This window comes from Nematocida major (assembly GCF_021653875.1).
Source record: "Nematocida major strain JUm2507 chromosome Unknown 2430, whole genome shotgun sequence".
Lineage (NCBI taxonomy): Eukaryota > Fungi > Microsporidia > Nematocida > Nematocida major.
The window spans coordinates 1-21,778 of record NW_025952927.1 but is presented as its reverse complement, the minus strand read 5'-3'; the positions used below and the strand labels follow the sequence as shown (position 1 = coordinate 21,778).

The following is a 21,778-nucleotide window of genomic DNA, read 5'->3' as shown; positions in this document are numbered from 1 at the left end:
AATAGGATAAAATTGCGACGAATAAAATGTTTATTGTTTGCCATAGAAATGAAGCCATTTGAAATTCTCTCAGCAGCCAGGAGGGAAAACTGCAGCAAAACCCTGCACTTTCGCAGGACTCTGGACACTTTCCTTGCAGCACTTCCCCTCTCCGCCCTTGCAAGAGCAGGAACTATCCTCCTTCTTGACTCCCCAGGACCTGCTCTCTCCTGCCTTCCTCTTCTATATATAGCGTATATAACATTCATCCGGGCTTCCAGCATAGCCGTAGAGTACGACACGGGAAGTGCCTGCGACATTGCGATATATCAGGCCCTTGCGAAGTGGAGCATCCTCGCAGGAATCTCTCTCCACGTGCAATCTCCGTACTCCCTCGCCTTCTTCATCAATGCTCTAGTCCCTGACTCTGCGCATGCTCTCACTCTCTCTTCTCTCCTCGCAGGATATGCTGCAGGATTTGCAGGATTTCTCCCGGAGTCTTTCCCTGTGAATGCGTATCCCGTGGGCGTATTCGCGCTCTCCTTCCTGCACTTCCTCACGAACTTCGAGAAGTCTTCGGAGAGTCTCCGGCGGACTCTTTCTCTCCTCCTGCACGCTCTGAACGGGATATTCCTTGCAGGCCTGCTCTCCGCGGGGACTCTCTGGATTTCCCAGGAAAAGATCGAAGTAAGTCGTAGAATCTGGCTTTTATTCGGTTAGATGGATAAGATCTGCTTCTCCCCCGTCGAGGATGGAGATAACTCCCATTCTAAAGTGGGATCCGCATAGGTTTGCAAGGTCTCTGTTCGTTCCGTCAAACATGTATACGGGAACATTTCCTCCAAGCTTCGCATAGTACTCTATCTGCATCTTCTTGACTTCTGGGTAGTTCTTTGTGAGGATGATGCACTTGCAGGTTTCGTTTATTAAGGTGCTCATAGTCTGTCTGAAGCCTACGTAGTATTTTCCTGTTTTAATGACAAGCGGCAGCTGGGATGCTATGCTTAAAACATTCGTCTTTACTTTTCTGCTCATTTTGCAAGGGAGAAGGAAAAAAAATAAAAGTAGAAGTTTCTGGGAAGATGGAAATTTGCAAATTTCCGTGGGGGTGAGAGTTCGTGTTTCTCGGAGGAATTTGGGGGGATAGTGTTTTTCCCGGGGGTTCCAGGATGATTTTTCGGGTACTTTGGGATTTTCAGGGATAAAAACACGGATTCAGGGATAGTGCAGAGCATAGAGCGACAAAGGTATGGTTCTTTGGAGTAGATTCGGAGTATTCGGGTGAATTCACTCGCTCTTCTGTTGCAGGATGCTGGAAAGAAGAAAAGAGAGAAAGCCTGCAGAAAGGGTATACGAACATACTTGATCCTGCGCCTGTTCATGCATATGTTAAGCTTCTGCTGGTTTAGCTTGAACTGACTCTTTCCCAGCATATTCCCAGCATATTTTAAGTATATTCCTAGCATACTCCTACTGTTTTATCTTGTTTTATCCTGTTTTATCCTATTTTATCCTGAACTGCCTCTTTGGAAAGACTAAATATTTTCGCAGAATTAAATTTGCATGTACGGAGAGCAGGAAAGACTCTACGGGAGAGAAACCGTCAAAATAGGCGAGATGGAAATAGAGGTGTACGCCCACAGTAATGGCGTACTGGTGATACCAAACACCCCCAGCAACTCCCACGCCGTGAAAATCCTTCCCAGAGAAGATCTCCTGAGCGCATTCACGATTTTAGAGGAAAACGAGGATACCACCCCGGGAAACTGCGTGAAGTACCTCTACATCGCCAAAAGGAGGCATCCCCCTCGTCCCAGGCGCTCCAGGAGAAGGAATCATCTACCCCCAGCCAGTAACCCGTGAATCCCCGAATCCCAAATACCCGAATAATAGACCTTCCCAGAGAGTACGAAGCAAGGAAGAACAAGCAAAAACAGGAAAAAACAAGGAAGAATTCCAACCCAGAAACACCAACTATCAGCAAGTACCGAGAAGAGAGTACTATACGTATATATGCAAATATTTACTTGAAAAAATTAAATGTCGCACAGTACTGGGCTTTCCACGCGGACAAAGATAGCCTTTCTAGCGGATGAAGCTACAATAACAGGATTCAAGCTCACAGGAATAAATGGCTCTGAATGGACCTCCCAGTCCGTGCACGGAGTCTTCAACTACTTCCACGTAGTCTCTGAGAAGACGGAGGACGAGGAAATCCTCTCCAAGTTCAGCCTCTTCCTGGAGAGGAAGGAAATTGCCCTTATATTCCTCTGCAGGCGAGCAGCAGAGACTCTGAAGGAAGTCCTCCAGGAGAGAAAGGAGCTTTTTCCCCTCGTCACAGAAGTCCCTTCAAAGAGTCCCCCCAGCATAAACGAGATAAAACTCCTGAAGCGCCTGAAGGAACTTTCCGGCACAAAATAGGGAAATCCTACAGGAGAGAAAGGTCCATGTCTATCCCCAATATACTTCTTACTCCATTCTTATCTAAATACGCTATTAAGTCTTCTTTGTCTTCGTCTTCTTCTTTGTCTGTTTCTATCGCACACTTTAGGGCAGGGTCATTCTCTGGGCAGACTTCTGCGAGGGAGAGAATCTCCTCCCCCGGGAGACGGAGTTTTTTCGCCATCTCCAGGACGAGCCATTCGAGGGAGAGAAGCCTCCGTGCAGTGAGACGCTGTGGCTCCTTCAGGGCGCTGAGAGCTCGCTTTATTTGCGCATTTGCCCGTTTCTCTGCGCTTCTTGCAGCTTTCTCGTGGGAGGAAACGGCTTTTTTCTCTGCTCTAATGGCTTCTTGCAGGTGGTGGACTCTCTCCTGGAGGGAAGCCATCTTCCTGTACGCGTCGGAGACTCTGTCTCTGTCTCTCCTGCTGGCTTCTTTCAGCTCCGAAATGACTTCGTCCTTCTCGTGCAGCTCCTTTGTAAAGGCGTCTTTCTGCATGTAAAATATTTTCAACAAGAGCCCGGAATTGTCTTTCCAATTTCTTTTTATTTTTTAATTTTGCAAATTTTTCAAAGAGCACCAAAATACTGCTGCGTGCTGGAATTTCGGGGGCACAGGAAATGAAAGAATAAATAGAAACATATAAAAACGTCCTGAATATATGGAAAAAGTGCTTTATTTGCGCAGTCTTGGCCTATCGGAAGGACTTCTGGTATCTTGCACGTGCTCCTGGTCCTCCTGCCTTCTTTGGCTCTTTTCTTCTGGAGTCAGTTACAACCATGTATCTATCGTACTTTGTTATCACATCTTTCAGGTCGGCTCTAAGCTGCTCATCTACGAACTTTCCGTAGTACGCAATCAGAGACTTGGCTATTGCCTGTCTTACAGCGTATAATTTAGCTACATCTCCTCCTCCCCGGACACTTACGCTGAAGGAAAGGCCTTCGTAGTACTTCCTGTCGAGTATGGAGAATAGCTCCATGATCTTTGGGAGGATCATCTGTGGGTTGCACAGGTGAAGGGGCCTTTTATTGACGACTACTTCGAATTGTCCCGAATTACTGCACGTGCTTACGGCAACAGCAGTCTTTTTACCACCTTTTGCTGTTATACTTTGAATGCTCATACAAGGGGAGTAAAAAATTAAAAATAAAACATATTTCGTCTTGGGAGAGACAGCGTGGAGAGAGAATCCTTCGGGGTTATTCGGTGATTGTTTGTGATTGTTCGGGATACTCGCGCGGGAGGGGTGGGTGTAGGATGTGCACGCGTGGATTGGGCCATTTCCTGTGAAAGTATGAAAAATCCCTCTTTTGAGGCAGTTTCTCGGACTTTTTTGAGGAAGCGTGCGAGAAAGCGTGCAGGAACTCCAGGGAAAGGACAGAGGTGCTTCTTGCGCCCCGAGGATGCACATACTCCCGGTTCCCCCGCTCAGAATGGCCCCAGAACAGGTCTTGCCGTTTTTTCATCCGAGAAACCAGCAGAATATGCGCCCTCACCCCGTAAAAACGAGCAATAAGATCTCCCCCATCGTAGCATGCTTATCCCCCGAAGATCAACCCAGACTTATTATTCCACCCCACCCCCAGATACTCCAGGCCTTTTCTTCCCCACTGCAACATTTTATAATAGTTTTTTTTTATTCTTTCTGCAAGGGATATGAAGCATAATAACTCATTAAGCACCGGACATTTTAAGAAGACCTCCCTAAAGTACAAGACATGGTTTGGGCAGGCCATCCAGAAGAGGATAAGAAGAGAGAAAAGGCAGGAGGCTGCAAAGAAAATTGCCCCAACTAACGTAGAGCTGCTTAGGCCCGTTGTAAGATGCAACAGCAGAAGATACAACATCAACCAGAGACTCGGCCGCGGATTCTCGATCGTTGAAGTCACTCAGGCAGGTCTCACAGTGAAAGAAGCGAGGGAGCTGGGAATTGCCGTAGATATAAAGAGGTACACGAAGTCTGTGGAGTCCCTGACCCTGAACGTTGAAAGAATCAAAGAATATCTCTCAAAGATAACGGTCTATGAAAGCAAGAGTGAAGCCCTGGAGGCAGGAGCAGTCCAGCACAAGGCAGCAATTCTCCCAGTCATCAAGAAGAAGCCAACTATCGACTCCATCCCCGCCTCGGAAGTGAAGAATGAAGCCACGGCCTGCACTGAGATGTACAGGCTGAGGGAGGAAACCATCAGAAAGAAGTCCCTGAAGGAGAGAAGGGGAACTCTCCGGCCTCTCGACCCCAGGCTTAGAAGCAAGTAATAAAGTCTGAAGTTTGAACCTGAAAATTATCCGTTGAAGCCATATAACTGGGTAACTGTGTAATTGGTTAACGGAATATGTGGTTAGCAGTTGAAACTGTGTAACTGTCTAATTGTTTATCTAGTGAATCTGGAATTTAACCGTTGAAACCATATAACCTGTTGAACCTAAATTTAACCGTATATTCGTATGACTGTCTAACTGCTTTTATTTATCTTACTGAACCTGAAAATTATCCGTTGAAACTGTCTAACTGTCTAATTGTCTAACCGTATACTCATATAATCTACTGAACCTGAAATTTATCCGTTGAAACCATATAACCGTTGAAACTGTGTAACTGTCTAATTGTTTAACCGTTGAAACATATAACCATATAATCTACTGAAACCGTATACCCGTATACTCTCCTATAACCATATAACCGTTGAAACTGTCTAATTGTTTAACCATATTATCTACTGAACCTGAAATTTATCCGTTGAACCATATAATCTACTGAAACCGTATACCCGTATACTCGTATAACCGTATAATCCACTAAACCTAAAATTTATCCGTTGAAACCGTATAACAGTTGAAAATATCTAACCGTCTAATTGTTTATCCGTTGAACCATATAATCTACTGAACCTGAAATTTATCCGTTAAAACCATATAACCGTTGAAACCATATAACCATATACCCGTATACTCCTATACTCATATACCTGTATGCCTGTTTACCTGCTTTTATTTAATCATTGCGGACATTCTCCTGCTCCTGTCCCGGTTGAAGTAGTTCGTGCACACGAGCCGAGCCTGAACCTCCGCCCTCCGAGAGACGATGAGATTCTTCATCGGGGGGACTTTGAAGAAGATCTCACTCCCTCCTCGCCCTGGAGTAAACGCGTACGACTCCATGAGAATCTCCTCGTTCAACTCCAGGACGCACTTCCACGTGTACGCCCTCTCCTCAAAGAACATCGGCGCATGGACACTCTCCTCCCCTGCACTCCGCACGAGAATCGGATACTTCTCGAGGGCAGACGGAAATAGTTCCTCTCCTCCTGCCTCCAGCTCCTCCAAATCCCCCGTATCGCACGCCTTCTCTGAGGCTCTCGGGATCACTGCGGGCGTATACACGCTCTCTCCCTCCCTCTCCACGAAGACTCTCACGACCGTATCCATTGTCCCTGTTATAAATCCGTTATCTTTTATGCTTCCATCCTCTGCATTGTACATCTCCATTCCTGATATCTCCACCCGAAACATTTCTTCATCCACGGGCGTCCTCTCCTCCACGGGACTCCCCTCAAAGTCCGAGAGAAAAACCTCTTCAAAAGACCTTCCTCCCTGCATCTGGTAGTACTTCGGAGTGGGAACTGCCTGAATAATGCACTTCTCCAGGTCTCCTGCCGTGTAGTATAGATCTCTATTCTTGACTCCCGTGGAAAGAGCCTTTACTGCGTGCGTGGAAAGGACTATCCAGGCCTGGAGATACTCTATATCCTGCGGGCTGATGAGAGGAAGAACTTCCGCATCTCGCAGGAGAAGGAGTCCGAGGGAGAGGGCGAATGTCTCCGTTTTCATCGGGATTTTCAGCGGGTACTTCCGCCGGATGATCTCTCGAAGTTTCTCCACGGCTTCTGGGGGAGTCTTTGGGGCGTATTCGGAGAGTTCTGCTGTGCTTCTGTTGAGGAGGACGAGGAGTCCGATAATATCTGCGACTTCTGCCTTCTTCAGTGCTTTATAGAGGGATTCTGTGCTTCTGTACAGGATTCCACTCGAGGAGTATTCGAAGGAGTACATCCATATGTAGGAGACTCCCTTCGGAAGGAGGACTCCGAGGATGAGGACGTACAGGAATATGAGTATCACGGGGTTGTACTTTGTCATGAGCCAGGAGGGAATTGCAATTATGTGACTCTTCGTGGTGGGAGCATCTCCAAATGAGTCCCACCTGTCTCTTGCCTCTCTGTCCAGGAGGAGGTCTTTTGCCTTTAGAATTTCCTGTATTGTTTTTTTCTCTTCTGCTTTCTCCATGCGGGAGAGTTTTGTTTTTCTGACGGCTTTTCTGTAGGCTTTTTCCACGCCCTTATCGTCGACTGAGTTTGATACTCCGAGGGTCTTATACGGGTCTTTGGTTGTGCTTCGGTTGTACTCCTGGGAGAGTATATTGTAGACGGGAAGCACTAAAAGCGCCAAAAGAACGAAGAATAGGACTCTGTACTTGTCTATTTTCGCAGTTTTCTTGAAACGAGTGCAGTACGTGCACTTGCAGGGCTTTCTAGCTGTGTGTTTGCTCCTCAGGAAGTATACTCCAACGATTGTGGGGATGAGCAAGCCTGCTGCCAAAATAGAGGATGAGAGTCCCGTGGCATCGTATCCATTTGAATCCATGCGTATTAATTTACAAAATAAATAAATATTATTAGTAATTGAAGGGAGAAATCAGGGATACTCCGGGCGTAATGAGATCATCGGTTGCAACTCTGGGTGAATCAGTGCAGTTGCACGCTCAGATTGTTCACATGTTATACTCGGGTTAAATCACGAGTTATATTACTAGGATTGTATTACTGTCTTCATATTACTGTCTCTAATTACTAGGATAAATCACGAGTTATATTACTAGGTTAAATTACTAGGATATATTACTGGGTTATATTACTGTCTTCATATTACTAGGAGTGTATTACTAGGATGAATTACTGTCTCTAAATACTAGGATATATTGCTAAAGATGAATTACTAGGATATATTACTGTCCTCATATTACTAGGATGAATTACTGTCTTCATATTACTAGGAGTGTATTACTAGGATGAATTACTGTCTCTAATTGCTAGGATGAATTGCTGTCTTCATATTACTGTCTTCATGTTGCTAGGATTGCATTGACTGCAAGACTCTGCCTAGTATAACCTGCACTTGAAAAGTGATTTTCTGTTTTGACCGTTAAAAATAGGTTTTTTCTTCCTATAAACTCCCGGCATCTCCTGATCTTTTTTCATTTCCTTCTCCCCGTATTTCTTTTTCGCACGGGGATAAATGCGAAAAATATTGGAAAAATTCTGTTTTGCAAATGGACGGACGGTTTAAGAAGACATTCGGCCAGCACTTACTGAAAAATCCCGGGATAGTGACTACGATGGTGGATAAAGCACGCATACGAGCAACAGACACTGTCTTGGAGATAGGCCCAGGAACTGGGAATTTGACTCTGAAGCTTCTGGATAAGTGCAAGAAGGTAGTTGCCGTGGAGAAAGACAGGAAGATAGCTACTAACTTAATCAAGAGAGTAGGCAGCAGAAAGACAAAGCTGCAACTCATCATAAACGATGCTTTAGAAGTAGAATATCCATACTTTGATCTTTGCGTCTCGAATACTCCGTACCAAATAAGCAGTCCCCTCGTCTTTAAGCTTCTAGAGTCTCCATTTCGCGTGTGTATCCTGATGTTCCAGAGGGAGTTTGCTAATAGACTCTGTGCGACTCCAGGGAGTTCAAGCTACTGCAGACTTTCTGTCTCCGTGCAGGCGAGAGCTACTGTCCAGCACATCATGAAAGTCTCGAAGAAGAACTTCCGGCCTCCTCCGAAGGTTGAGTCCAGCATCGTCCGGATTGAGCCCAGGAGGAATAAGATAGATATAGACCTCAACGAATTTGACGGGATGCTGAAAATATGCTTCAGCCGAAAGAATAAGACGATAGGATCTATCTTCAAGCAGAGTGCGATTAAAAACCTCCTTTTCACGAACAAAGATAAGATAGATTCACTTCCTGAAGATGCTGTGGAGGACTCTCCGGATGAGCCCACTAGAATATCCCCGGAGGAGGAGAAGAGACTTCTGGGGGCCCTGGAGGAGAGCCGCCTGGACAAGGAAAGAGCTTCAAAAATGACAGTTGAGGACTTTCTGTTTCTCCTTATTAAGTTCAAAGAGGCAGGAATCTCCTTCTCCTCCTGAGTTTATCATCTCTATCATCAGTTGTCATATGGTTACTGTTTACTAGTCTATGAATATTTCTGTTATATTTACTAGTCTATGAATGTTATCGTTATATTACTAGTCTAAATATTGTCGTTATATTCCCGTTATATTACTAGTCTGGATATTATCGTTGTATTACTAGTCTATGAATATTATCGTTATATTCCCGTTATATTACTAGTCTGGATATTATCGTTACATTCGAACTATATTTACTATTCTAAATATTCCTGTTACATTCGAACTATATTTACTAGTCTCTGGATATTCCTGTTATATTCGTACTATTTTTACTAGTCTAAATATTCCCTTTGGAAAGTCACGGACACTTTTTGCGGGGACGAACCGAGAAATATTTATTTTATTTTTTAGCCCTGCATGGTAAACTACCCGAAGACGAGAAAGACTCACTGCCAGAAGTGCAATGCTCACGAAGTGCATAAAGTATCTCTCTATAAGAAGAGCAAGGAAAGACCAGCTGCTCAGGGTGCCCGTAGGTATAAGAGAAAGCAGAAGGGATTCGGTGGTCAGACTAAGCCTATTCTGAGGAGGAAGGCAAAGACCACGAAGAAAGTCGTTCTGAAGATGGAGTGCTCTAAGTGCAAGAGAAAGCAGTGCAAAGTGTTCAAGAGAGCAAAGCACGTAGAAATCGGAGCACAGAAGAAGGCAAAGGGAGAGGCACTGAACTACTGAGTAGATCCTGGGAAATAAAGATTCACGTGTTCGCATCTGCTATATTTTCTGCGGATTTCTTCAAATATTTTCATGAACGAGAGACCGGAGGTACAGCCCGTGGGGAGAGAGTATGAGCTTGTTTGGGAGGACGGTGAGTTGCTGGTGAATGAGGAGAGTATCTTCCAGGTGATCAGAAGCATAAAGGATCCGGAGCATAACTACTCTTTGGAGGAGCTTCGCGTGGTTTCTTTGGAGAGAGTCTGCGTGCAGGAACTTCTTTCCGGGCACTTAGTCCGTATTACGGTAGTTCCTACGATCCCTCACTGCTCTATGGTTGGGCTTATAGGGCTTTCCATCCTCTACAAGCTCTCGAATACGCTTTCCAGCAAGTACGTTGTCCGCGTAGAGGTCCAGGAGGGGAGTCATACGCTCGCAGAAGAGGTTTCAAAGCAGCTCTCCGACATAGAGAGGACATACTCTGCCTTCCTGAACGAAAACATCGTCTCTGCTATAAGTCCTCTCCTGTAGAGTATCTGCGATCTGAGTATCCCGAGGGAGTTATTGAATTCCCATAGGATCAGAGACGGTGAAATCAGGTTTGGCGGTTATGATGTGGGTGCGAAGGAGTGGAGATCCCAGGATCGCAAAAGCACAGATACGCGAGAAAGTTCAATTTCAGATGCACATAAGAAGAGTATAGAATTAAGTCAATCGGTAGTTGAAAGTCAGAGTTCTCCAAAGAGTATTTGTTCTATGTGAAAGCAGTTGCTCGTGTTTGGTTGTTGTTTAGGCGATGAATAAAGGTACTCCAGAAGTGGGGGATCAGGAGAAATACGGAGATTATAAAGTATTTAAGCACTCCAATGAATAATAAAGGCTGAAAATTCACTAGAACTTCCCGTATTGCAACTATAGAATAAATACATAAGTAATCTAAGCAGTTGAAAAAGAATAATAAAGGCTGAAGTTTCTAAAGATATCTTCCCGTATTGCAACTATAGAATAAATACATAAGTATTTAAGCACTCCAATGAATAATAAAGGCTGAAAATTCACTAGAACTTCCCGTATTGCAACTAGAATAAATCTTTACTGGAACCAAGCACTAGCCTCAGCAGCAATATTCCCTGTGATAAATCCAGAGGAATACCGGAATGCCTGATGTGAGAAAATCAAAGGGAAAATTCCGTGGCCGATCTCTCGGGGAGTTTTCTGAGAGTGCAGGCGGAGCGAGGGAATACCTGAAAATTTATCGGCCCTGAAACTCAGGGGATGTGCAGGAAATTCCCTCCCCGCGCACATATCCGAAGGAGAGCCCGTGATCTCCGATGTGAATCCCAAAATAACCTGAACCTGAAATGCAGACTTTCCTGCAGATAACCTAATAAAGACCTGAAACTTCGCTATTTATTCAGGCCTTCCAGAGCACTTTTGTACAGCCGCATATCGTACGCGTCTTCTACTGGCTCTGCATAGTACTCTTCTATGCGCTCGTGCTTTATGTATCCCTGCTTCTCGTAGAAGTGTATTGCAGCCTCGTTGGAAGCCCGGACGAATAAGTCTGTAAACTCAGAGCAGTCCATCTCCGCATTCATTCTGTAGAGCTGAAGGAGTCTTCTCCCCACCCCGAATCTCCTCCACGCAGGTGCTACACTCAGTGCTGTAACGTGCGAGTACAGAGTCTCTGTTTCCCTGTATTTCCCAGAGTTTCCTATAATGTATCCTGCAACTGCTCCCTCAGAGAGTGCAGAAACACAGTATCTTGAGTGACCCATCAAATACCTGAAGTAAAAGTCCATCGAAAAAGAAACAGTCTTCTCGTCGAGGTTCACCAAGTTCGGGTCCAAGAACTCGAGCGCGCTAAACTCCCTGTACGAAAGCATGGCCTGCAAATTAAAAAAGCAAAAAATATTCCGCTTCAGGGAATCGAACCCCGGCCGTCGCCGTGAGAGGGCGAAATCCTAGCCACTGGACCAAAGCGGATACATTAACCAGGGAATATACACTCCCTCGTGTCTGGCTATTCTGGGGCTTCGTACTCCTCTGCGACTTCCCTGAGGGTTATGCCCTTTATTTCTGCTATTTTTGCTAAAATATCCTGTGCTGTGTCTTTTATCTTGTTGTACTTGTAAAGGGCCTGGAGATTCTCGTTTGTCCTTCTCTGGATGCTGTGGACTCTGTGGAGGGTCTTGTAGTAGGTGTTGCTAATGTGCAGTAAAATTGTGTAGTTTACGTTGAAGTTCTCGCTTGTTTTGGCTCCGAATACTTTGAGGAGTTCTTCCACGCGGTGCCTGCTGGTCTCGCTTCTGGGGGCTTCTTCCAGAATTTCCCTCATGAAAATGCGAAATTATTTTTGCGGATATACGCACGGAAGGACGGGAAAATGCAGGGAAGAAAAGTGTGCCTGAAAATTGGTTGGTGGTTTCTGGGGTGCTTGTTTGGTGCGTATGTGTTTTTCCGGGGGTGCATGACGTATTATAGGGAGGTTTCTGGTGAGTGATTTTGGTGATTTTTGTGCTAAAAAATAACCTGTATCTTTTTCAAAAATATGTACGGGTTTGTGCGGGATTTTCTTTGGATTTACTCTCAGATTGGGCTGTACGGGGATTAAGCCTTCAACTTTCCCAAAATCTTCTGCCTTCTCTTCTTTCGCTCTTTCAGTGGTTCAGGCCCTGCAGATTTCCCGCGGGCTTCCATCTCTTTGCTGCTCAGAGACTCTTCGCCGGGGCTTTATCGTATCTAGAGTTTCTGCGGGTGAGATGAAAGCGTATGCTATGACTCTTGCTGCTTGGGCATAAACAAAGGGCAAATGTCAGAAGTATGTGCGTCTTTAGGTTAAGCGGAAGCACTCAGCAGGCCAAAAACGAGCAAGAATGCGATGGATCTCCCTCCTGCTGGGAATATGCTTGTTTATTCCCAAGGCAAGAAGCCAGAGAGAATTAGAGAAGTTGCGTCTTTTTGAAGGAATGCTCCGTATAAGAAAGCAATAATGGACGAATAGTTAGAGGCTGATGAATAGTTGTGATGTGCTTGTATATGCTCTTCCTGCTTTTATTCCCAAAAGCCTCTTCCAGATGCAATAAGTCTGAGCATATATGCAGTAAATCCGTAAAGTGTAAGTATTCAGAGAGTTTATAGTCCGTATATAGCATACAATTACTATGCATATACTCATTTCCTGGGCTTGGGAAAAGCAAAAGATGCTTCTTTATTTGTGCACTGGGCATTACGAAAGAGAAAAGGCGTTTATGAAACATACTATCTGTTCTCTGGCTCTGGCATATAAGGGTGGAGGTTGGGGTACTTGAGAAGTCCTTTCATCTCCATCATTTCTACGGATTCTCTCCCCTCGTCTCGGGCAGCTATTCGGGTTAGAAATTGGATTGTTCTTAAGGAGTCATTGTCGCTGTTTTCATTATTTTGTTTGGACTTGTTTTTTCTGTGGCGGTTTCTTATGCAGATGTACATAATAAAACACACGAAGGACAATAAAGCACATATAACAATTACTAATATAATGGGGTTCTGCATGTCAAATAAGGCATCTCCAACAATTCTGTCTTCCACAACAGTGGCATTTCTTTCGGAGTTGGACATTATATTCTCTCGTATTCTCCTGTATATATAGACTATATGTGTTTACTCCCAAACAAACACTAAGATAATCAGTGTAAATATTGGAAATATCTGTTGTGTTTGTGTTATAAATAGATTAATCTATCCCGGAAACAACAAATGGGACTCTGTATACGTCATCTGTATACCAACATTATGTCTGTTTCTCACTGGATCTCATAGAGTACTCTCAAACAAAAGAAAAAATAAACCCGTAAAACACTTTGAACTGCACATACAGGAGAATACGTACTTTTTGGAAACAATCTGTAGACTTTTTGTATTATTTTTATACGTTTATTCTTTATCCTATTTCCTTCTGTGAATTTGAAGTATACTCTTTCCCTGGAGTGCTAGATAGGAACTTACTTCTTGTCGAATTTTATAGTATCGCTGGGGTCTTTGCGATTTTTGAATTCAACGTACCCATGAGTCCGCTGGTTTTGTTTTTTGCTTCGTATATAGATGTACATGAGCGCGCAAGCAACTACGACAAAAAGTATTATACCCGCAATATTGCGGACTAACATAACTTCTCTTTCGATACTGTCAGTGTCTACAATTGCAGTAGAATTCTCTGTGATGTTGGGCATTGTGTTTAGTGGGTTAGTCATTATGTTCTCTCATATTCTCCTGTATATATAGACTACTTGTAATTAGTGATATCACTTTTCAAACAGAACAAACAAACACATAATTAATTAGCTCAAAACAATGCAAACCCCAGTTAATTTACAATGTATTTACGAGTATTTCCCTCCCAACTCTATACTATGTTTTTAGTTGATTCCAAATACAAGAATATTTGGAGGAAAATTCTATGTAGAGAAGATTAAACAGAATTTGGAGAGTACGAGTATATGAAGAGAACCAACGAGTAATTAGAGGATGGTGGATATTTTTGATCTGCTTGTAAATGCACCCCCTTCCAATGAAAGTGCGATGAGATTCCTGCTTTTATCCTCCAAAAGCCTTTTTCTGTTGTAATAATAGCATATACGATTAATCTGTCATTTATTCTACTCCTGCTGTGAATATCTTCTTCTGTGAAGTTGAAGTATACTCTTTCTCTGAGGAATTAGCTAGGAACTTATTTTTTGTCGCCCCCTAGATTAATGCTGATGGTCTCGGTACTTGGGAATCTAAAGTACCGATGAGAGTTCTCTTTTTCTCGTAGGTATTTGTCAATCAGGTAAATAATGAACATGAGAACACATAGTAAAGCAAGGAATCCAAATAAAGCTACGCCGACTACAACAACTGGGCCTTTCTTAACGAAAGTGTCTATAATTGCAGTAGAATTCTCTGTGATGTTGGACATTGGCGTATACGTTGTGTTTACTGGGTTAGAAGTGTTTAGTGGGTTAGTCATTATAATCTCTCGTATTCTACCGTATATATAGACTACATGTAATTAGTGATATCACTTTTCAAACAGAACAAACAAACACATAATTAATTAGCTCAAAACAATGCAAATCACATAATAACTAGAAACAATGCATTTACGAGTATTTCCCTCCCAACTCTATACTATGACTGTTTAGTTAATTCCAAATACAAAATATTCAGAGAGAAATAGAGAAGGTTCTAATAGTGGAAGTGTCAGTGAAACTGCCCGTTATTCGTTAGGGTTGATCTGCTTATATAGACAGTGTTTAATATATCCCTCAATTAGGCCCATCTAAGCAATACGATTTAGGAGCAGCTATGCTTTCACATAGAAGAGGATAAAACAGAGAAGCTAAGTCTTTTCGAGAGTATGCGAAACAATGAGCAATGCACAGTCAAAGGCTCAGATGAATCTTCAGTGCATATTTCGCTGATTTTCTGTCTCAAAAGCCTCTTTCTGTTGTAATAATAGCATACATACGATGAATTTATCGTTTATTATACTCCTGCCGTGGATATCCTCTTCTGTGAAGTTAGAGACAGATTTCTTTCCCTGGAGTGCTAGATAGGAACTTATTCCTTGTCGAGTCCTATAGTAATGCTCTCGTGTTCGTCATTTTGGAATTTAGAGTACCTACAAGTCCGCAGTTCTTTTCTGAAATTTCCTATAGCAGCATAAAAGAACCCGCAAAAAACTAAGGCAGCAAGGAATAGAAATACGACATTGCCGATTATGGTATATGCAATTGGAAGGTCTAAACCCGTGGCAGCGTCTACAATTGCTGTAGTATTCTCTGTGCTGTTGGCTATTCCCGTATACGTTGTGTTTGTCTGTGGGTTGGTCATTCTATTCTTCCAGTTTCTACTGTATTATATACTATGGGCATTTGGTGATCTCGATCTTCAAATAGCAAAAAAATCACATAATAACTAGAAACAACGTAATTACGAGTATTTTCTCTCCTAACTGTATAAGAAGATTAAACAGACTATAGAAAGCACATGTATAAGAGAACCAGCGAGTAATTAGAGGGTGATAGGTTGTCTCTGCCTGTACTTCTGCCTTTTATCTTGGAAAGACTGAGAATATGCCAGAAATAGGCTTATACTATGGAGAACAGAATAAATAGTAATCTAGGGTATTTATTCGAGGTTTCAGCACATAAGTGCAGCTCACTAAATGTCTGGCGATTTGTTGTAAGCTATAACTTCTCCTGCTCGGTTGGAGACTTTTCCTGGCTTAACAAGGCCGACTCCAGCCTCTTCATCGCTTTTCCTTTGGGGTGAGACCTTCCTTCTTTGCCTTAGTACGTATAAAATCATCAGGAGTAAAAGGGAAAAAACTAGCCCAAAGAAAATCCCAGTTTTATAGTGCGTACGTGCGAATGCGAATATACTCTCCGAAATGGTCGCAGGCTCTGGTGCATGCCCGCATATTATGGGAGTTGGAAAGTCGTTATTCGCAGGGCTAACTGTAGTCCCTTGTATTCTTGCAGTATTTCTCATAGTAAAAACGTGTTTTTTTCTATTTATATTTTTCATATATCCCCTTATGATCTCCTGCTGATCATTTTCTTTTTTTTTCAGATCGCCCCTGAGATGGAGGGATCTTACTGGGAGTTCGGGTTATTCTAGTGGATACTGATGGTGCTGAATGCTTTGGAGTACTTCCTGGCCTACGAGAGGAAGGGGAGTTTTCCTGGCCTGCAGATGGCTTTCTTCTTTGGTACTTCTGCTGAAAAGTCGGGATGTACTGGGGTTATTGGCTCTGATTGGGCTAACTCTTATCAAAGGGATCTGCTCGTGGGCTTTGCATGCGGATGCTCTCTCTTTAAAGCCCATCCGATCGTTCTGGCCTGCCCGATTTCTTGGCTCTCGCTTTCCCTGGAAAAGTCTCGAGACTCTTCTGATTGCATCCTGTAGCTTCTTGAGAGAGTTCAAACCCCTGAATTTACCCACTTTTATGACTGCATAGAGGAAAACTACAGCTATAACAACCCCTGCGAGAGTGTAGGCTGCTCTGCTAGTTATATCCGATCTATTCGCAGCGGGTAAAGTGTGTATTCCAGTTATACGGGGGCTTGAAATGCTTTCAGCTGCTTCAAGTTCTTCGCACATTTTATTTGTGAAAAAACTATTTGCTTATCACTGTCTTAAGGCTCTAAAGATCAGAAAGTGATCTTTTGGGCTGAAAATGGGAAGAAAGTGCAGAAATATGCGATCTCACGGGATGCTTTTCTGCAGATTTTTGCGTGTTCGGAGTTGTAATACGGGAAGCCAAAGGCGGAACTTGGGATTTTCATCGAAAAAAAGAAGCACTTTCCAGGCAGGGGTGCACATCCCTCCGCAGATGGCACATCCCCGCTCTTCCGCGGGTGTTTAAGACCCCATTTTAGAGCTGCTTGGAAAAGAGTCTTTTCCATCAGGCGCTCTCGTGTAAATACAAGGACATATCCTGCGTCTGCACGGTATTTCCTCCATGTTACTATCTTTCTGTGCCTCCCGCGCCCTATTTGTGCATTCTCGCGCCTTTTCCTCCTAATACGAATAAATCCCACTGCATACTGCATTGAATAGTCCAGAAGTAAATCCGTACACTTTTTTTTGCATTTACTACACTATGCAGAGACAAATTTAAAACAATCCGGCATTTCAGCATAAATACACAGAAATCTCCTACGGGGAAAGCCCCTGAAACACCCAAAATAGAGGGTTTTACTCGCTAAACGCGGGGATTTTAGCAGGATAGAGAGTGTGCTGATAGAAAAGAACGTATTTATTTGGGTTATTCAGGTGCAAATTCTGTGCAGCACCAATACGGGAGCCATAAACTCGTGAACTCTCCCCATAGAAAAAACAAGTTTCACAGTACTCCGGAGAACAAACATAGTTTCAGAGGAGGAGATAGAAACTCCCACAAAATCCTCTACTTTTAGCTTTATCTGTGCAGGGCACTCCAGGAATGCATTTGCTAAAACCAGGCAGCCTAAGACCGCGAGAAAACCTGATTTTCTCAGGAAAATCCCAGAAAAGGCCTAAACCACGGCAGGAGAACGCATGAAAGGGAAGAAAGGAGCACCAGCACAAACCACAGCGGACTAAGCACAAGCATAAACTGCAGGAACGCCCAGGCGAAGGATACTCCCTCAGAACCAGACAGAATATCCAGAAATCTTCTTTCTCTCTGCCTGAAGAACCTGAAAATTCAGCAGAAAAATCAAGCAACCCCCACAATATCCCCCCACAGAGTCGCAGTTTCACCAGAAGTGTTCCCCACACCCTCCCCCGCACACTCACAAAGTCCAACACCCTCCCATTTTTTCGACTTTTTCCCATTCTTTTCCCCCCAAGCAAACAGTCCCTTCTCTTTTTCTCTTTTTTCTTTTTCTTTTTCTTTTTCTTTTTTATTTAAGCCTTGTAAATGGCACAAAGAGTAGTTAGAGCAGGATACAACCCGTACGTCACCCCAAGCAACAAGATGATGTTCTGCAAGAACGAGAAGGGAGAGCTCTTCTTCAGAAAGCAGAAGAAGGCTGGAAGCACCCAAAAGTGCGGAGACTGCAAGCAGAGCCTCCGGGGAATACCCGCAATGAGACCAGCTGACTTTGCTAGACTCCCGAAGTCCCAGAGAACCATCAACAGAGCATACGGAGGAACAGTCTGTGCCGTGTGCGTAGAGAAGAGAGTTCTCAAGAGCTTCCTAACCGCAGAGGAGAAACAAATCAGGGAAATGGCCCAATAAACTATTCTATTCTTTAAAACACGGGAGACTTTCATTTTCATGTTTGCAAGGTGCAGGATACTTCTGCTTGCAGCGAGTGTGCAGGCTTTCAAGGTCTTTGGAGACGATATTACGATAATAGTCAGCGACCACGGAATAGCAAAAGTCCACGCCCTCAGCAACCCCCAGAGTATCCCTGAGAGTATTCCGAGGGGCGAACCCTCGGGCCCAGAGAGTGAAATTTCTGTTCTTTCCTCGAGATCCACTGCAGAGTCCGAGAAAGAGAAAGAGAAAAAAAACTTCCTTTCCCCCGCAGAGTGTACGATCGCAGTGGCGGAGAAGCGAGTGAGCAGACGTCAGGAATTCCTCCTGAGAAAAGCCCTGATCGAGCGCGGGGGATATCTGCAGTACATCTACAGGAATATTTTCCACGGAATTTCTGCGTGTGGGGGAATTCCCCCGGGGGAGTTGGAGAAGGTCCTGGAAAGTGTCTCGAATCGGGCGGTGAAAGTAGAGGCGAGCAAGCAGTATACGCTCGCATACAGGCAGGAGAACCTCCCAGATAATTTCTACGTGACGATGAACAGCCATCAGAAGCTCTTCCGCGTGGATTGGGCTGACTCTCTCGTGAATGCGTATGTGAGAAATGGGTATCTCCTGAGACAGTCCAGCCTATTCCAGTGGTACAGGAACAGATACTTCCCCCTTCTGAGCAACTACACGGGAAAAGGGATTACGATAGAAGTCCTGGACGGAGATATTGGGAGAATCCACAGGGAAATTCAGGGACGAGTTTCCGTTATTCGAAAAAAGTCTCAGAGTTCCCCGAGTTCTCACTCGACAGCTGTTATGACGGCAGCAGGAGGGCGTACTACAGGCCTTGGGAAAGAGTCTAGCCTCATTTTGCATCCTGTTTTTTCCTTTGGGGTTGCGCATCTTCCGGATATCCTGAGCGTTCTCGACGGAATATCCACGGAAAGCCGAAAAATAATTTTGCTGCCTTTTTCCGGGGAAAAGTCTCCTGTTCTGGACGCTTCTCTGAAGGCTTTTTACGACGCAAAAATTCCCGTTGTAGTTTCAGCTGGGAATAGTGGAGAGTCTTCGTGCGAGTACAGTCCGGGAAGGTCCAAGTACACAATTACTGTGGGAAGTCTCTCTCCTAGGGGATATCCTGAGAGATGGTCGAATGGTGGGGAGTGCGTTGACGTGTACTCTCCTGGGAGTGCGACTGTTGGGGAGGTGAGTGAAATTTCTCCAGGGACGAAGTACGGGGTAAGAGAGGGAACTAGCATATCCGCAGGGTATACGGCAGGGTATATATCCGTCCTTATGGAGAGCAAAAAGGCAACTGTACCGGAAATACGCGCATATTTAAGGGCTCAGACGGGAACAGGAGGAGTCCCAATAGTTCCTGTTCCGAATGTTGGGAGTGGGGAGGTGATTGAAAGTGCTTTTTCATACGGGAATATTCCTGCGGATATTTTAATAGTTTTAATTCCTGCGGGGATTATTGCCGCGTTTATAGGGGGGAGAGTGAAGAGTGCGTGGGATGGGCGGAGGAAGGGGGATAATGGATTCACGAGGAGAAGGCCAAGGCGGGATCTCACAGGATGAGTTTTACTATAAACTTAATTAACGTCAAAAGAAGAGTTTGCAGTAGAAGTATGATAATGCAGGGAGATAGATAGATGAAATATTGCTATTTATTCGGGTGTATTAGCTGCTTACTGGACTCAAAATATCCGCATAATATCTGTCTTATTTCTAAAGAAGTTTCACTCACGCAGTGTGCAGGCTGTCTAGGAGTATGATACTCTTTCAGCACTTTATGCAGGAGAGGGAGAGAGTGTTTTATTCGGAGTATTCGGAGTATTTTATTTCTCTGTGTATTTCTGCAGGGGAATGCATCTTTCCTTTTCCCGTGAGATTTCGTGTCACATCTTGCATGGGGATAAATTCTGCTTTAATTTCCAGGGGATAATTTGTGCTTTTTTGGCAGGATTTGGATATTCGGGGGATTACTCAGCGAGTAGCTTAAATATTTTGCGGGCGTAGGAGTAAATTAACAAAATACTGCAATCAGAGCATATTTGGAGGGAGAGATCAAAAGAAAAGTATAAATAAAAACAGAAACGAAAAAACGCAAATGGAAAACATGCTTATATCTATGAAAAGAAACAAGGTTATAACTATCATAACAACAATTCTAGTGATATTTCTGGCCATTAGCACAACTACGCTTATCTGGCAAGTAGGGAAGCCCAAGAAAGCAAAGAGTGTCTCCAGTGCATCTCCTGCTACGAAGAGTGGGCCCTTGGAGGAGAGTGAAGAATTGTCTCCCTCGTCACTGCAGGGAGAGACTCCAAAGAGTGCTCCAGTAGAGGAACCAGCAGAACCAGAGGAAAAGAAGACAGAAGAACCAGAAGAAAATAAGACAGAAGAACCAGAAGAAAATAAGGCAGAGGAGCCAGCAGAAAATAAGACAGCAGAAACTAGCGAAGAGAATCTTACGTGGGCTGAATGGACAAAGAAATCGTTCTTCAGATCTTTCAACTGGTTCTTCAGCTTCTTCCGATGGGGAACTGCAGAGACTCCAGCAGCAGCAGCTCCCGTCAATGAGAAAGTGAAGAAGACTCCAGCTCCAGTTAGTGAAGAAGTAAAGACTCCAGCTAATGAAAAAGTGAAGAAGACTCCTGTTCATGAAGTACCAGTTAGTGAAGAAGTGAAGACTCCAACAGCAGCAGCTCCTGTCAATGAAAAAGTGAAGAAGACTCCAACAGCCGCAGCTCCTGTCAATGAAGAAGTGAAGATTCCAGCAGCAGCAGCTCCAGCTAATGAGAAAGTGAAGATTCCAGCTCCAGCTAATGAAAAAGCGAAGAAGACTCCAGCTCCAGTTAGTGAAGAAGCAAAGACTCCAGCAGCAGAAGTACCAATTAGTGAAAAAGTGAAGACTCCAACAGCCGCAGCTCCAGTTAGTGAAAAAGCGAAGAAGACTCCAGTTCATGAAGTACCAACAGCAGAAGTACCAGTTAGTGAAAAAGCGAAGAAGACTCCTGTTCATGAAATCCAAACAGCAGAAGTACTAGTTAGTGAAGATGTGTGGACTTCTGTCAGTGAAGAATTTTTTACTCCTGTCAATGAAGCGAGAGCTTCAGTAGTTCCTGTCAATGAAGAAGTTCAGACTCCTGTCAAAGAAAAAGTTTTGACTTCTGTTGGTGAAAAACCAGTTGAAGAAGGTGAAAAACCAGTTGAAGAAGTTGAAGAACCAGTTGAAGAAGGTGAAGAAGTTGAAAAATTTGAAGAGAAAGCACAAGATACAGTTAGTGAGTCCCAGCCCAAGAAGAAATATGGATGGAACGAGTGGATAAAACGGCTTATTGGATTAGGCGATGGGAATGAACACTATATGGATGAGTATGAAGACTCTGTTTCACAGGAGGCGCTAGAGGAGGACAATTATTCATCAGACTCTAGTTTCTCCCCAGAGAATTTTCTCCATAAACAAGAAACTAAACCAGAAGATCCCAAGCCAAATCCAAACGAAGAGACTCAGGAAAAAAAGATCGAAGAGACTCAGAGGGAAAGAAAGGACGCTAGTGAACAACACATCGAGAAAATAATGAAGGGTATCAGGGAAAATGCCAAGAAAGAACAGGGTAATCTAAGGAGCAGAATTATAACTAAAAGAATAGAGAGTGAAATGACAGGCAAACATAGGCCTACT

General features: G+C 43.9%; 18 protein-coding genes across 18 annotated transcripts; 10 read left to right on the top strand and 8 right to left on the bottom strand.

Annotated features, from left to right (window-relative positions):
* Positions 1-48: 48 nt before the first annotated feature.
* NEMAJ01_2156 (uncharacterized protein) lies at positions 49-699 on the top strand (the record flags this gene model as incomplete). The annotated part of the gene is made up of 1 exon (XM_047915994.1): positions 49-699. One exon carries the CDS (start codon positions 49-51, stop codon positions 697-699), a length of 651 nt encoding a protein of 216 aa, XP_047771951.1.
* On the bottom strand, positions 688-1,014 carry NEMAJ01_2155 (large subunit ribosomal protein L30e; the record flags this gene model as incomplete). The annotated part of the gene is made up of 1 exon (XM_047915993.1): positions 688-1,014. The coding sequence occupies one exon, from the start codon at positions 1,012-1,014 to the stop codon at positions 688-690; it is 327 nt and encodes a 108-aa protein (XP_047771950.1).
* Positions 1,015-1,542: 528 nt separating this feature from the next.
* NEMAJ01_2154 (uncharacterized protein) lies at positions 1,543-1,842 on the top strand (the record flags this gene model as incomplete). Its single annotated transcript, XM_047915992.1, has 1 exon — positions 1,543-1,842. The coding sequence occupies one exon, from the start codon at positions 1,543-1,545 to the stop codon at positions 1,840-1,842; it is 300 nt and encodes a 99-aa protein (XP_047771949.1).
* Positions 1,843-2,019: 177 nt separating this feature from the next.
* On the top strand, positions 2,020-2,400 carry NEMAJ01_2153 (V-type H+-transporting ATPase subunit F; the record flags this gene model as incomplete). The annotated part of the gene is made up of 1 exon (XM_047915991.1): positions 2,020-2,400. One exon carries the CDS (start codon positions 2,020-2,022, stop codon positions 2,398-2,400), a length of 381 nt encoding a protein of 126 aa, XP_047771948.1.
* A 7-nt stretch (positions 2,401-2,407) lies between these two features.
* NEMAJ01_2152 (uncharacterized protein) lies at positions 2,408-2,917 on the bottom strand (the record flags this gene model as incomplete). The annotated part of the gene is made up of 1 exon (XM_047915990.1): positions 2,408-2,917. The coding sequence occupies one exon, from the start codon at positions 2,915-2,917 to the stop codon at positions 2,408-2,410; it is 510 nt and encodes a 169-aa protein (XP_047771947.1).
* Positions 2,918-3,113: 196 nt separating this feature from the next.
* On the bottom strand, positions 3,114-3,545 carry NEMAJ01_2151 (small subunit ribosomal protein S16e; the record flags this gene model as incomplete). The annotated part of the gene is made up of 1 exon (XM_047915989.1): positions 3,114-3,545. The coding sequence occupies one exon, from the start codon at positions 3,543-3,545 to the stop codon at positions 3,114-3,116; it is 432 nt and encodes a 143-aa protein (XP_047771946.1).
* A 533-nt stretch (positions 3,546-4,078) lies between these two features.
* On the top strand, positions 4,079-4,678 carry NEMAJ01_2150 (large subunit ribosomal protein L13e; the record flags this gene model as incomplete). Its single annotated transcript, XM_047915988.1, has 1 exon — positions 4,079-4,678. One exon carries the CDS (start codon positions 4,079-4,081, stop codon positions 4,676-4,678), a length of 600 nt encoding a protein of 199 aa, XP_047771945.1.
* Positions 4,679-5,410: 732 nt separating this feature from the next.
* Positions 5,411-7,060, bottom strand: NEMAJ01_2149 (translocation protein SEC63; the record flags this gene model as incomplete). The annotated part of the gene is made up of 1 exon (XM_047915987.1): positions 5,411-7,060. One exon carries the CDS (start codon positions 7,058-7,060, stop codon positions 5,411-5,413), a length of 1,650 nt encoding a protein of 549 aa, XP_047771944.1.
* A 685-nt stretch (positions 7,061-7,745) lies between these two features.
* On the top strand, positions 7,746-8,627 carry NEMAJ01_2148 (18S rRNA (adenine1779-N6/adenine1780-N6)-dimethyltransferase; the record flags this gene model as incomplete). Its single annotated transcript, XM_047915986.1, has 1 exon — positions 7,746-8,627. One exon carries the CDS (start codon positions 7,746-7,748, stop codon positions 8,625-8,627), a length of 882 nt encoding a protein of 293 aa, XP_047771943.1.
* A 402-nt stretch (positions 8,628-9,029) lies between these two features.
* On the top strand, positions 9,030-9,344 carry NEMAJ01_2147 (large subunit ribosomal protein L44e; the record flags this gene model as incomplete). The annotated part of the gene is made up of 1 exon (XM_047915985.1): positions 9,030-9,344. One exon carries the CDS (start codon positions 9,030-9,032, stop codon positions 9,342-9,344), a length of 315 nt encoding a protein of 104 aa, XP_047771942.1.
* A 72-nt stretch (positions 9,345-9,416) lies between these two features.
* On the top strand, positions 9,417-9,854 carry NEMAJ01_2146 (uncharacterized protein; the record flags this gene model as incomplete). The annotated part of the gene is made up of 1 exon (XM_047915984.1): positions 9,417-9,854. One exon carries the CDS (start codon positions 9,417-9,419, stop codon positions 9,852-9,854), a length of 438 nt encoding a protein of 145 aa, XP_047771941.1.
* An 875-nt stretch (positions 9,855-10,729) lies between these two features.
* NEMAJ01_2145 (N-terminal acetyltransferase B complex catalytic subunit) lies at positions 10,730-11,209 on the bottom strand (the record flags this gene model as incomplete). The annotated part of the gene is made up of 1 exon (XM_047915983.1): positions 10,730-11,209. One exon carries the CDS (start codon positions 11,207-11,209, stop codon positions 10,730-10,732), a length of 480 nt encoding a protein of 159 aa, XP_047771940.1.
* A 137-nt stretch (positions 11,210-11,346) lies between these two features.
* Positions 11,347-11,661, bottom strand: NEMAJ01_2144 (uncharacterized protein; the record flags this gene model as incomplete). The annotated part of the gene is made up of 1 exon (XM_047915982.1): positions 11,347-11,661. The coding sequence occupies one exon, from the start codon at positions 11,659-11,661 to the stop codon at positions 11,347-11,349; it is 315 nt and encodes a 104-aa protein (XP_047771939.1).
* A 923-nt stretch (positions 11,662-12,584) lies between these two features.
* NEMAJ01_2143 (uncharacterized protein) lies at positions 12,585-12,923 on the bottom strand (the record flags this gene model as incomplete). Its single annotated transcript, XM_047915981.1, has 1 exon — positions 12,585-12,923. The coding sequence occupies one exon, from the start codon at positions 12,921-12,923 to the stop codon at positions 12,585-12,587; it is 339 nt and encodes a 112-aa protein (XP_047771938.1).
* A 2,586-nt stretch (positions 12,924-15,509) lies between these two features.
* On the bottom strand, positions 15,510-15,839 carry NEMAJ01_2142 (uncharacterized protein; the record flags this gene model as incomplete). Its single annotated transcript, XM_047915980.1, has 1 exon — positions 15,510-15,839. The coding sequence occupies one exon, from the start codon at positions 15,837-15,839 to the stop codon at positions 15,510-15,512; it is 330 nt and encodes a 109-aa protein (XP_047771937.1).
* A 1,915-nt stretch (positions 15,840-17,754) lies between these two features.
* On the top strand, positions 17,755-18,075 carry NEMAJ01_2141 (large subunit ribosomal protein L34e; the record flags this gene model as incomplete). The annotated part of the gene is made up of 1 exon (XM_047915979.1): positions 17,755-18,075. One exon carries the CDS (start codon positions 17,755-17,757, stop codon positions 18,073-18,075), a length of 321 nt encoding a protein of 106 aa, XP_047771936.1.
* A 39-nt stretch (positions 18,076-18,114) lies between these two features.
* Positions 18,115-19,668, top strand: NEMAJ01_2140 (uncharacterized protein; the record flags this gene model as incomplete). The annotated part of the gene is made up of 1 exon (XM_047915978.1): positions 18,115-19,668. One exon carries the CDS (start codon positions 18,115-18,117, stop codon positions 19,666-19,668), a length of 1,554 nt encoding a protein of 517 aa, XP_047771935.1.
* Positions 19,669-20,200: 532 nt separating this feature from the next.
* On the top strand, positions 20,201-21,778 carry NEMAJ01_2139 (uncharacterized protein; the record flags this gene model as incomplete). The annotated part of the gene is made up of 1 exon (XM_047915977.1): positions 20,201-21,778. A coding segment is annotated over one exon (1,578 nt), but the record flags the coding sequence as incomplete, so codon positions are not given.